The sequence below is a fragment of the Humulus lupulus genome, chromosome X (genome assembly GCF_963169125.1).
Source record: "Humulus lupulus chromosome X, drHumLupu1.1, whole genome shotgun sequence".
NCBI lineage: Eukaryota > Viridiplantae > Streptophyta > Magnoliopsida > Rosales > Cannabaceae > Humulus > Humulus lupulus.
In genome coordinates, this window is record NC_084802.1 from 11,516,273 (window position 1) to 11,530,543 (window position 14,271).

The 14,271-nt window shown below is 32.4% G+C and overlaps 1 protein-coding gene across 1 annotated transcript; it reads left to right on the forward strand.

Annotated features, from left to right (window-relative positions):
* Positions 1 to 473: 473 nt before the first annotated feature.
* Positions 474 to 1,454, forward strand: LOC133805500 (cytosolic sulfotransferase 7-like). Its single transcript, XM_062243684.1, has one exon. The coding sequence runs from the start codon at positions 474 to 476 to the stop codon at positions 1,452 to 1,454; it is 981 nt and encodes a 326-aa protein (XP_062099668.1).
* Positions 1,455 to 14,271: the final 12,817 nt, after the last annotated feature.

The following is a 14,271-nucleotide window of genomic DNA, read 5'->3' on the forward strand; positions in this document are numbered from 1 at the left end:
AACCCTAAACTCAATTTTGATGAAGAAAAAATTGAATATAACAACACAGTTTTTAAGCAGAATGATTTTATTTTTGTTCTGAATTGTTAGTTTGGTAAATTATTTGTGATTTTAGTTGAGAAAACATTGACCAAAATCGGATTTAGGGTTCTATTTTAACTATTTTACAAAACATAGGGTCCAAAAAATAATTTGTCAAAATACATGGTAAATTTGATAGTGGGTGCAACAAAAACATTATTATTATTATTATTATTATTATTATTATTATTATTAGTATTAGTATTAGTATTAGTACTAGTATTAGGTGAAAGAGTCTATCTGAAGGGAAAAGAGAAAACAATTTAATTTCTTAATTTCAGTTATATTTAAAGGATCGAAGGTGTGTAGAGTTACTCACTACTACTCCTCGCAAGCATCTTTAAAATTTTCTAAATATAATTGAGCTTTTATTGTGGTGGCCGTACGATCTAATGGAAATATCAAATGTTATCAAGCAGAAGAAGGAGGAAAAGGAAATGGAGGTTGATGAAATTTTGGCAATGCTTGAAAAAGTTAAAGACCCATCACATGATGATGTCTATTTCTACTCTTACCAAGGGTTTTGGATTCATGACTTTGCATTGAAAGGTATAATTTCCTTTCAAACTCAATTTGAGGCACGAGATGATGATATTTTATTAGCTTCTTGTCCAAAATCAGGTACTACTTGGTTAAAATCTCTTGTTTTCGCTATTGTGAACCGTACTCATCATAATTGTGCAACATACTCTAATAACAATAACGATAGCCCTTTGTTTACTACCAATCCACACAACCTCATACCCTTCCATGCAAGTAGTCATTTCACCTCAAGTATGAAGCCAAGACTCTTGAGTACCCACAATCCTTATCCCTTGTTACCACCCTCCATCAAGTCTTCTGATTGTAAAGTTGTATACATTTGTCGAAACCCACTGGATCTATTTGTTTCTCATTGGTACTTTAATCACAAATTTTGGGGGGATAATGAACCACATCATTTAGAGGAACAATTCGATATATTCTGTAAAGGAATCCATATATTAGGACCATTTTGGGATCATATTTTGGGGTTTCGAAAAGCAAGCTTAGAGATGCCTCATAAGATATTATTTTTAAAATATGAAGACCTTAAAAGAGACAGTGTGTTTTTTATTAGAAAGATGGCAGACTTTTTGGGATTTTCTTTTTCAGCTGAGGAAGAAAATCGAGGAGTTCCACAAGAAATAGAAAAATTATGTAGCTTTGAGCATTTAAAAAATTTGGATGTAAATAAGACCGGCAAACAATCATTTGGTTCTTCCAATAGCTTATACTTTAGAAAAGGTGAGGTGGGAGATTGGATGAACCATTTAACACCTGAAATGGCAAAGCGTGGAAAGAAGCTCATTCAAGAAAAGTTTGAACAATCTGATATAACGTTTGAGTTCTAGCAAGCTATGGTGTTTTTTTTTTTTTTGTTCTGTTTATTTTCGTTGTCTCAGTCTCGGGGCATAAATATCTAAGCAAATATCAACTTTGTTATTGGTATATCTTATCGTGTGAAGAAATAATTTGTGGTACGAATATTAATTTTTTTTATTAATGGTTGTACTTGTGTACCAGTTTAAATATTTTAACGGCAAAAATGTACCTTTCATTTAAATTTAATTGTAGTTGTTAATATCTTTTCTCAATATTTGACACGGTTGTTAACATTAGTTGTGTCAAGTTCTTGATACTACAACTAATAAATAATTTTAAAGATCTTGTAACATACATTTTAAAAAATTAATATTATCTTAAAAATGATTTCGACTTAATAAAATCTCAAAGAGATAGAGATTGAAAATAAAAAACTAAAAAAAAATCTACAAATTAAAACACCCCTATCTCTTCCACGAGCTCTCCCATGCTCTTTGTTTCTTTCTCTTAGTGGTTCATAGCCTCTTGGCTTCTCTAGAGAAAAATAAATCTGAAATAAAATGCGGTGTGCAAAAGACAAGCTTGTTCACACCATAAGATGATGTGCTTGGGTTAGGGTAAGTGCTTGATCATGGGCAGTTAAGAATTCATAATTAAGAGCATAAAATGCTTAGTAAATTTTGGGACGGATTTGGATTTATTTAAAATTGATGATAAGTCAACAAACTAAATTAGGAAATAGATAGTTAGATATTTATGTTAGTTTTCTTTTATTTAAGATTAAAGTAATACTAATTGTAACATGATAACTACTTAGAATTGAGAAATTCAATATAATAAATAGAAGTCTCAAAATATGTGGAATATATTTGTTTAGATTGATATTTTGAGATCTGTATTCTAGTAGGTAATTGAGGTTGTGCAGTTATTTCAAATAATAGTATTCCATTTTAGAGTAGCTTTGATAATAAGGTGTGTGAAAGTACTCTCAATGGATACTTTTCTCTATCATTTAAAATACTTCACCAAAAAATTATTTTTTCTATTTTACCTTAAATTTTTACATTACATTACATCATACAAAAAACGAGACTTTTGCCGTCGCATTTCGAAATTGTGTCGACAAAAGTTTCTTTTGCCAGCGCGTTTCATGAATTGCACTGGCAAAAAACACCACTTTCACCGACGTAAGTTTGCGCCGGCAGGAGTAGTTTTTGCCAACGCAATTTCGAATTGCGCCGGGGAAAGTAACTTTTGTCGGTGCAATGACGAAACGCGCCAGCAAAAGCATGTGCACTTTAGATGGCACACTTTTTGCCAGCGCACAAGGCATTATTGTGTCGGCAAATGTGATTTTTATACGAATCTAGTTTTGACGGTGGTACTTTTACCAGCGCATTACGATGTTGCGCCAGCAAAAGTCTTCTAAACACGCCGGTAAAAGTCATAAATGCACCGGGAAAAGATAAAATTGTGCCGGTAAAAGTATTAAAGAATAGAAATACCCAATTTTTTTAAAATTTTATAAGTGATTATAGTTTATATATTATCATTCATTAATTAATAATTATTTTACATCTAATCAAGGGTATAAAGTTATTAGATTGATCTAAGATCAACAATAATATTAATTAACTTTGTAATTATGAACTAAGATTATTGTGATCATTGTCGATTATGCTTATCTAATCATACGGTTATAATTTATTTTTAAAAATTATTATCGTAGGTCTAATAAATTATTGTATTACACATAAGTTTATGAATATATACAATCTTGGTCTTACTTAGTATTATTAGTGTTACTGATCATATGATCGAGTATTGTTCTTTTGTTAATATATATATATATATATGTATGTTTCATTATTGATAATTTCTTGAAATGTTAAATAATTAATTATTTTTTGAGGAACAAAGAAATAGTCGATCATACCACTGATCTTTTATTATCATTAACAAGAATTAATAGTAATTTTATTGAATGTGTAAGTAGATAAACTCTTGTGATATATAAGTATTGTTGTATGTCATCAAATTTCATCCAATTTTAGATATATTTAGTATTTTATTATTAATTATGAACATTATAAATAGTTTGATTAAATCCTAAGTGTTAAAATACTCGAAATGTTAAGCAGTACTGCTAGTTAACCTAGTTTGTTGGTAGTGTGTGCTTCAATCTCGTTCGATATAACACCCGAAAAGTACGTTAAGCATATCAATTTTTAGATATATTTAGTATATATTATTAATTATGGACATTATAAATAGTTCGTTTAAACCGTAAGTGTTAAAATATTGGAAATGTTAAGCGGTACTGATAATTAACTTAGTTTGTTTGTAGTGCATGCCTGTTTCGATCTCCTTCGCTATAACACCCGAAATTATAGTACGTTAAGCATTTGAACTATTATTTTGTTGTTTAGATAGTACAATGTTTATATTATTGTGTGCGGATAATTGAAATAATTTTAATAATTAAACGATAAAAAGGAAAAAATATATTTTTGCCAGTGCAATATTGTGTCGGTGTGGTGTCGAAACGCGCCGGCAAAAGTAGAGCAAGAAAATTGATGCCTTTCCAAATTTAAAAAACACATGGAAAAATACTTTTCCCGGTGCATTTCACCGAACACGCCGGCAAACGTCCCACATTTTTATTACCATTGAGACTTTTACCGACGTGTTAGGGGTAGGGGAGCTTATTACGGTGCCAATATCGAGAAGGAGCTGGCCACAAAAAAAGTTAGCCATCTAAAAGTAGAGTTTGATGCACAAATTGGAAAAGTCGTTCAAACGTACGACAAGTTGTTCAACAATGCCATGACTCGTTATATGCGTGACACTGCACCCCTAACTACACTAGCTTGGGAACAAGTAATGCCAACTGACCTCTAAGTTATTCGGCAGAGGTTATCTGTAAGTATTTTGTAAATCTCTAACAACTCACCATTAATGTTTTTTCTATCTTCATAATATTTTAACAAATTCGAAATTTAATTGTGATTTTAGGACCAATTAATTTATCCACAAGACAATCCAGTAATCAACGATGCCATGGCAAGACAAATGCAAAAGCATCTAAGTGATTGGCGCCACATGATGAAGAAACACTGGGTAGAGGTTGGGGGAGAGGTGGACAACAAGAGAGCGAAGACGAAACCTTATCGTGGTGTCAGTTCTTCTTATTGGGCAATTTTATGCGATTATTGGGCTTCTGATTCTCAACAGGTATACCTTAGTTTTTGCATTAATGTTTAATTATAAATTTACAATCTAAATTAATGAGTATTATTTTCTGTTTGAAGCGTATATCAAAGAAAAATAAAAAGGCTCGAGCAAAAATGACCATACTAGGAGGACACGGTTCCAAATCCATCGTTGCACATGTTTATGATCACGTAAATTATAATAACCTATATATTTACGGTTACAAAAATATTATAAAGGTGGCAGTGTTTTTATAGTTTGTTTTTTAGATCTACCAGTCTATTGGACAGTTTCCAAGCATGATCGACACATTCGAGCAACTCCACAGGAAGAAGGATAAGTGAATTAGCGATGAAGGCGGCGACCAAACACGTAAGTTGCCTAATCATAACTAATTTATTATCATTTAACTTTAAAAAAGTTTAGTAAAACATTAATAAGTATTAATTATTAATTGGTTGGTGTCAACTAGTAATTACTTATTAATTATTAATTAAATTTATAACAATTAAATCTCTATGATCTATGTGTCAATATCTTTATGATTAATGATCGTGGACTAAGATAAAAAAAAAAGTAAGTAATCTTGTCCCCGTATCAGGGAGCTTATGGGCTAAGTTAATTTGTTCATGAAAATCCATATATAAATCACAAGCATGCAGATATTGTTGATGTGTATGTTTAGAGACGTAAATTCTTCATTAATGGAATTAACTGATCTTACTGTATATATATCAACAATATCTTCATTATTGTGATTTGGATATGAATTTTCATGACCAAATTAACTTTAGCCCATTTGCTCCCTGATACGGGAACAAAATTAATTACATTATTTTCCAATCACTGGTCTGCAGTCATTAGTGATAGGATGTTAGCATATAGATAATAAAGTTATGTTTTATATGTAGTTATATTAAAAATTTCTAAGTTAGGTTTTCAAATAATGTGTATATTGGAATGTGATATATGTGTTTTTTATTATGCAGACTCTGATGACCGAGCACCTAGCATTGCAGAGTACAACCCCTGTATCATTTGATGCTTCTTGTGTCGGCGATAATATCGACGATTAGTTCCTGCCTGATATGGACATTGTCACGGATGTCCTTGGGCCCCGCTTGCGTTAAAAGAAAGGGTTTGGGGGGTTGCCTAGGTTGAAGGCAATTGGCGTAAAGAGGGCAGCGTCTTCAACAACTTCTCAAATGTTTGGGAAATTGCCACCTGAAGTGGACACCATTTTGCAGCAAAGTCGGGACATTATGCAGCAAAATCGAAACTTAAGAAAGCAAACGACTAAACTTGAGGGTAGTCAACGACGTCAAGATTTGGTGCTAGTGCTTTGTTGAAGCAGGTTAATGTACTGGCTCCTGGTTTTACTGTCGAATTCCCAGAAGAGGATCCGGACGATGACAAGGACGATGGTCAAGGTGACGATGATACTCACAGGGGCGGGGATGATGAGGAGGATAGTACCCATTTGTAGAACTTTATTTATTTATTTTAAGTTAATTAATTAAAGACAGAGTTTTTTTAATTTACTAAACTACTTTTATATTTTCATGTTTAGTAGAGACGATTAACATTAAAAGTTATAAAATGATTTTTATTTATTTATAACAATTTAATTTTTATTTTATTTCTAATTAAATTAAATAATATTACTAAACAAATTAAATAATTCTTAATATATTAAAATCAAAATTTATTAATTAATATTAATATATTTAAATTAAAATTAAAATTAGTAATATTATTAATTTTTTAAATTAAAAAATAATTTTACCGATGCAAAATTGTGTTGGCAAAATCATTATCACCAAAAATAAAAAAACTTTTGCCAGCGCAATTTTACATCGGCAAAAGTCTCCACCTTTAACGGTGCTAAAACACGCCATTAAAATACCTAACTTTTACTCGTGCAAAATTGTGTGGCTAAAGATGGCCACCTTTGCCAACGTGGAAAGAAGCTCATTCAAGAAAAGTTTGACCAATCCAATTTAACGTTTGAGTTCTAGGAAGCTATGGTGTTTTTTTTGTTCTGTTTATTTTTATTATCTCAAGGGATGAATATCTAAGCAAATATCAACTTTTTTATTGGTATATCTTATCGTGTGAAAAAATATTTGTGGTACGAATATTGATTTTTTTTGTTAATGGTTGTACTTATGTACCAGTTTAAATATTTTAAGGGCAAAAATGTACCTTTCGTTTAAATTTAATTGTAGTCGTTAATATCTTTTCTCATAATTTGACACGTGCGGTTATTAACATTAGCATTGTGTAAAGTTCTAGATAGTACAACTAATAAATAATTTTAAAAATCTTTTAACATACATTTTAAAACATTAATATTATCTTAAAAATGATTTCAACTTATTGAAATCTTAAAGAGATAAAATATTGAAAATCAAAAACAAAAAAAAATCTACAAATTAAAACTAAAATAAAATTAAAACACCCATATTTCTTTCTTTTAATGGTTTTTAGCCTCTTGGCTTCTCTAGAGAAAAATAAATCTGAAATAAAAGCAATGTGCAAAAGACGAGCTTGGGCTAGGGTAAGTGCTTGAGCAACACTATAACAAAAAGGGTCGTTAAGGGCGACAGATATCGCCCCTAATAATACCCAAAGTCGCCGTATGTCGCCACTAATATTTCGACACTAATGTCATGTATTAGCAACGACAAAACCGTCGCTCCTAATAAATAGTATTAGGGGCGACATTTCGCCCCTAATAAATCGAAACTCGCCCCTAATAATCGTATTTCCTATATCATTTTTTGCCCCTAATAATATAATATTAGCGGCGACTTTGATATTATTAGGGGCGACAAAAGTCACCCCTAATACTTTTATAAAATTAAAAAATAATAAAAAATTATTAAAATAAAATATTTAAATACTATTTTTTAATTTATAATATCAAAATTAAATATGCATAAAAATAATAATAATAAAATTAATAATTTATTCAAATTACACAACTAATACAATATTATCCAAATTAAATATCCATACAATAATATATTAATTAAAAGTTATTGTTTAATACAATAATATATAAAACATCTCAACCCTCGGCGCCTTCCGTATTGTTCCCTTCTTCTGGTGGCTACAGTGCCTGTGGTGTGTGCGAAGGCATCGCCCATGGATACTGTGGAGGTAACGATTACCCTCCAGGTCCATACATGTATGGATAAAGATAAGGATAGGGTGAAGGTTGAGACAACGATCCACTCATATGAGGAGGCGGGGTGTAACGTCCTGATTACTCCAATACCATTACTGTGAACTTTAAATCGTGCTAAACTCGCTAAACGAGTCATTAGGTTATAAATGTGCTTCTAGGTGTTATTAATAGGCCAGGGTGAAAATCTCTATTAAAAGGAATGAATATATTATATTAAAAAACATTAAATTGTACATGGGCTCATAAAAGTGTTTACAAAGTTATTTATAATTCAAAATGGTCATTATAGTGTAAAAGTTACAACCAGCCGCCTAAGTGGCAAAATTAGGGTTAACCCCTAGTTCCCCTGAGAAACACCATGGCCGTGGTGGTCAAGCGGTCGCATATGTACACATCACCACCTAAGCTATCCACTCAAGGCCGGGTGAGCTTTTCTTTCCCTTTACCTGCACCACATAACACCCGTGAGCCAAGACTCAGCAAGAAAACTTATTACTACATGTATACAATATCAATAACTGATCATCTAAACATTCTGGGGCTTGCAGCCCTAATCAGATAAGTGACCAATGAGTCACACATTATATAGGTGACTAATGAGTCACACACTGTTTAGGTGACCAATGAGTCACACACTTGGGCTCTGCACCCTAATCAAATAGGTGACTAATGAGTCACACACTGTATAGGTGACTAATGAGTCACGCACTGGGGCTCTGCACCTTAAGCCACGTGACGTTACAATCACCTGAGCCTTTTGGCTCTGGCTCTAAGTAACTAGCCTTTAGACTAGAACAATGCTTTAGTTTTCTTCGACCTTGGGGTCGTTCAAGCATTTCATGCTTATGTTGATCAGATATAATCATTTCGGCCTATGTTAAACAACTTAATGTTGTTCTTGACTCATAAGCCGATACCATACCACCAGTGCTCAATAGTACTGCCGTTCATGACTAATAAGTCAAGACTTCACGACCAGCACTAACACCATTGCCGTTTTTGACTAATAAGTCAGTGCCATTCATAGATAAGCAAAGCTGTTAAGCATTTAATATGAAATCCATATTTACAAATAGAGCACTCAACATGCCTCATCAATAACCATGCATGTCACGTACTAGGTGCAGTTTTCTTACTCTGGTTCGAGCGTGAAATAATAAAAGAACGACCCTTGAGAACGATTGGTCTTAAGTCCCTTAACGGTCACCTAGTCATAACCAAATATAAACTCCCATCAATAAAATGAATAATAAAAGGTTCCCAAACCAAGACCTAGCCTCTGGGCCGTCAATCCTACTAAACTGGGTAGTAGGAACGATCCCGGGGCCTTAGGTTTGAGTTCCCACGTTTATAACGCAATTCTGGCTAAAAATGCCCTTAAGCGCCGCGGCCCACTTCCAAACAGAGGTCGAACCCATCTCTGCCTATGCCTAGCACCGCGACGCACCACCTTGCGCCACAGCCCTAACTGCCCATCAGCCAACTTCACCTTCTTCGTCAAGCCTGGGCCGTGGCGCCCAAGAACAGGGCCGAGGCCCACCCACGAACCAACCAAAAATCTTCATTTTCTTCATTTAAAAACCTTCCAAAAACCTATCCAAATATCTCCAAATCCAAAAATCAAAGTTCCCAATGATCCAAAACCATCAAAACCCTAGGCTCAAACAACTCAAAAACTCATCAACACATACAATCCAATTCAAAGCTTACAAGCTCAAAAACTCAAAAATTAAAGCTTAGATGACCTCTGATTGAGTCGTTTCTCGCTAAATCCTCAAATTAAAAAGCTTCTAATCTTCCTTAGAATTACTATAACTTGATCCTCGCTAGAATCCGAGTCCTAGAACTCAAGTTTCCTTCGAAAATGCGACGAACAGTAAAAATGGATAACGGGAGAAAGAGAAAAAAAAAAAAGTGTTTGAACGTAATTTCCTTCTGACAGGTTACTTCCAGCTTAAGTAACCTTAAGCAAATCCTAATGCTCAGGGTCCCAAAAATTCCCCCGGGGGTAAAATAGTCAAAATTTTCAGAATTTGTTATGACAAAACTGCTAACTTGCATCCTAAGATTGTCTCATGCTTAATAGCTCAAATATATCCACACAATAATGTGGTATCATCCATATATCACATACATGCACATAAATATACAATTATGCTCTCAATGGCCAAAATTACGAAAATGCCCTTCTAATAAGAAGTGCGCCCACAAGCATGCAATTATCATCATATAATAATATAACTCACATAATCATGCATATAATCACATAATTGCATAATAAATAAATTATGACCCTCCTGGCCCTCTAATCCAGGCATTAAGCCACATTAGGAAATTTGGGCGTTACACGGGGGCTGGGACAAAGGTCCGCTCGTATGAGGATGACAAGCCTAAGGGTATGGAGGCATCGACGTTGACATCTTTGGGTGGATTTTTTAAGACCTCATCCCAATCATCTGGTCCTTTGTAAAAAATTTTGAAGTGGGCGTGCCGCTTAGTTTTCCTATCTCGGTATCTCTTAGCCATCTCAGCATCGATACTGTCAATGAGGGTGGTATAATCTGGCCACCCATCTATTTGATAGATGTGCTAGAATCAAGAGAAAAGATGTTAATCATGCTGGAATTATAATACAATTATTATTAAAGTAAAATCTAAAATATTTACCTTTACTTTACTAATGGTATTGTCCTTATACTGTTTTGGGTCATTCGTCCAATCCTTGTAATATCCTGGAACTGCTGATGTGACTTGGGTGCCCAGAAGGAGGACAAAAGTAGCATGTTCCGTTCCCACTACCTTGTACATGATAGGGTCAACCATTTTGGGGAGTGGATGTCCAGCTTCTCACCTTCTATCATTTAAATTTTTCCCAGCAGCAGGTCCACGACCTTTCTCTTTGGTGGAGCTATTGTATTGTTTTAAATAAGTGCATCATATAATTTAGTATGTTGCATAATAAGGTCTAATTAGAAATAAATTTTAAAATGCTTGACTCGCAACTGGAGGGGATCGTAGCAGGATCCGGTGGATCTTAACCACCACCATCTTCGCCTTGGTATGAAGCTACATCTGCTGAAATCTTTAAGCTAAATATGACCAAATTTGTTTGTAAGTATGAATATCATATATATATATATTATTTATGGATATATAGTTGTAATGACCGCATAAAATTCCAAAACATCCACAACATAACAAATCCATAAATCATTTAACATTTTTGATATATAATTATTTAAATATAAAGTTTTTCTTACATAGATACGAGAACTAAGTACAATAGTCACTGTCATCACTTATCAAATTAACATCTAGGTGAAACATGATTGATGTTATCATCATCACTAAGGTCAACAAGTAAATCACCCTCATCATTTGCTTCTTCTACGTCTTTGACTTCTTCTTCATCATCATTAATAAAATCATCGGTATCTTGAGCAGTTGAATAAGGTCGAGCGACGTTACCTATGAATGTTGCTGGTTGATTAGATTGTTGAACAACCAACTCCCCGAGCTCAACAGTCAATACGAAATTGGATGAGTTTGTGTCATGTACAACATCAATATCAGCAATCTGATCAGAGCTGTCCGGAATATCCCAATCCGAATTTTTTTTTGGCAAATTGGTCACCCAACTTTGATTTCTTGGCAATGTTAGTCCTCCACCATTTATCACAAACAGTTGGGGGACAAATTCACAAAAAAAAATGGAGGACCAATTTTCCAATAAAACTAATTAAACTTTTAGAATAATAATTAGGGATTATTTTTCTTTCTTTTCTTTTTTGTTTGAGGGGATCTGATTTTTTCTTCTAAATGAGTAGGGTGTCATATGGTTCATTATTTTCATCTATTTTGTTACAAAGAATCACTATTTATTTTTTTTTCAAAAAAGAATCACTATTTTAATTGCTCATTAAAAACTTTGACTATTCTATTTACTGAGATTATAATGATTCAAAATATTTCCTTATGATGATTTTTTCAATAATATTCTTAATAAATTAATTCTTTTAAAATATTTTTTATATTCCTTTTAGATAAATATAATTATGATTAATATACGCATCTTATTTATCCCCTGCTTGAAAGATCCCCACACCTCTTGAAACCACGAAGAAAAGAAAAGAAATACTCCAACTGTCTTTTACTGGTGCTTATTCGGTGGTGTTGTTTTGATGTAAATGGCTCAATACGTATCTGAAAAAGAAGAAAACAGTTATTGAAAATAATATCACTAGTATCAACATCAGCGGTGAATGGTATAAATATGAACTCATACTAGCTAGCCAAGCGAATAAGGTTTTCTTCATCGATGATCTTGTTAGAGGACGAGATTGGAAAGTTGTCCAATAAGTGATCATTGATAAGTTTGGGACATTCCAGACGCTTCAGAGATGATTACTGATATGGATGTTGTACATGACACCAACTCATCGAATTTTGTTTTGACTATGGATTTCGGAGAGTTGGTGGCGCAACAATCTGATGCACCAGCGACATGTTGCGAAAATTAAGCTATGCAAGTGCACACAGTCGCAATTTGTAATAATATTGTAAAAACCAAGTATCGTCCTCAAGGACTGAATTCTCAATTATCAGTCAATTAATTTCTCTTTCTATTTGATCAATTAGAATTCTTGATTCTTATAGACACAGCAAAAGAAACTATAATATTCAGAACAATAATTAAAAATTAAATAAAATAACAAATAATAGCAAAACCTTGGATCTTGCGGCCGCAGGAGGTATCCACTGTAAAACAATTAGGAATCCTAATCTTCTCTACTATCCACTCTATTAATCTTTAATGCAATTACTACTGAAATTCTTCTCATTGAAATGATAGGTTGATAACTCTACAAAATAGAGTTATTTTACCACATTTTATAAGCCAATTGTTGCTTAGTTCTTGAGTTTTTAATTAATTTATCAAATTTTTAAGTAATTTTGAATTTATTAGTTTTATTTTGATTTTATGTATTTTTATTTATTTTTTGTATTTATTTTGTTTAATTATGTTGTTACTAATTTATGTGTGTTTAATTTCTTTATGTAGGTGTATTTGTTGGGGCAAATGAAATGTTGATAAAATGTTGGTATAAAGAAATGAAGAAATCAAGCCCAAAATGAAAGGCCCAATCCAATTCTTGACAATGCCATGTCATCAATCCATGTGCTTCTTTCTCCACCATTGGATTTGTAACTATAGGAAAAGATGAAAATTTTGAACATGAATCCATGTGCTTTTTTTTTAGACCAATAGGAGTGTTATCATTTACCAAAGAATTTATCTATAAATAGGAGTCTCATTTCACCATTTCAAGCACACCTTCTCTTACACCACTTCTTCCATCTCTCTATTCTCTCCATCTTTTTCTTTTCTTAGATTAGTTTTTATGTATTTTTAGAGGAGTAATTTGGAGGTTCCTCCTCCAAATTTTCCTATTTATGTTGTAATTTTTATTTTGTTTTTAATAGTTATGGGTTTCTAATCCACTTAAAATTATTAAGGTGGAGGATGAACCAAGATATAACTATATAGTGTTTATTTTATGTTGACCTCCCAAAATGAGCAATAAAGTTTATGATTTTTCTTCTTCTAAATATTTCTTTCATCTATAATATCATGTATTTTAGATTGTTAGAACATATTTTACTTGGTTCTTAATTGTGCAAAAACATAGTATTCTTTGATTAAGATGTGTCATTAAATTGTTCACATCCAATGCTTAGAACAAAAATACTATATTTTGCTTTAGAAATAACATTATTTGATTTTTTTGTAGTTTCATTAAATTGATTCACAACTAATGCTTTAAAGTTATACTATTGAAGTGAAGGAAAATCTATATTTTTTGAATTAAAGAGAGCTTAAAGGAAGAATAATGTTTTGGAAAAGGTAATTAGATTAATTTCAATTATCACTAAAAATTGGGAAGTCAACATATTAATAAATATTATTATTTATATTTTGTGGATTCTAAAATCTTAATAATTTTATAAATAACTATTAAAAACAAATCTTTTTAGTTTATTTATTTTAATTTTTTTTAGTATTTTCTTTCTTTATTTTAAAACAAAACACATCAATCTTTGGAACTAGGTTAGAAATTTATTTCACTTTGGTAAAAATAGTTTTCTCTTTTGATTTAAGTCAACTCCTTTGGGTTCGACCTCGTGCTTACACGAACACTATTCTATAAATACGATTCGTGCGCTTGCGAGTATAAATATTTAAAACATACCCGTTTTGGGTCCATCAAGTTTTTGGCGCCGTTGCCGGGGAGTTGTAAAGAAGAGAAACAATTTGTGTCAAGGTGAGTAAAATTCTTCTACTAGTTATTTTATTTTTATTGTCAAAAAAAAAAAAGAAAAAAAATCTAAGTATGCTCTGTGGTTGCGGTTTCGACTGATCTTCCACATCAGAAAATGTT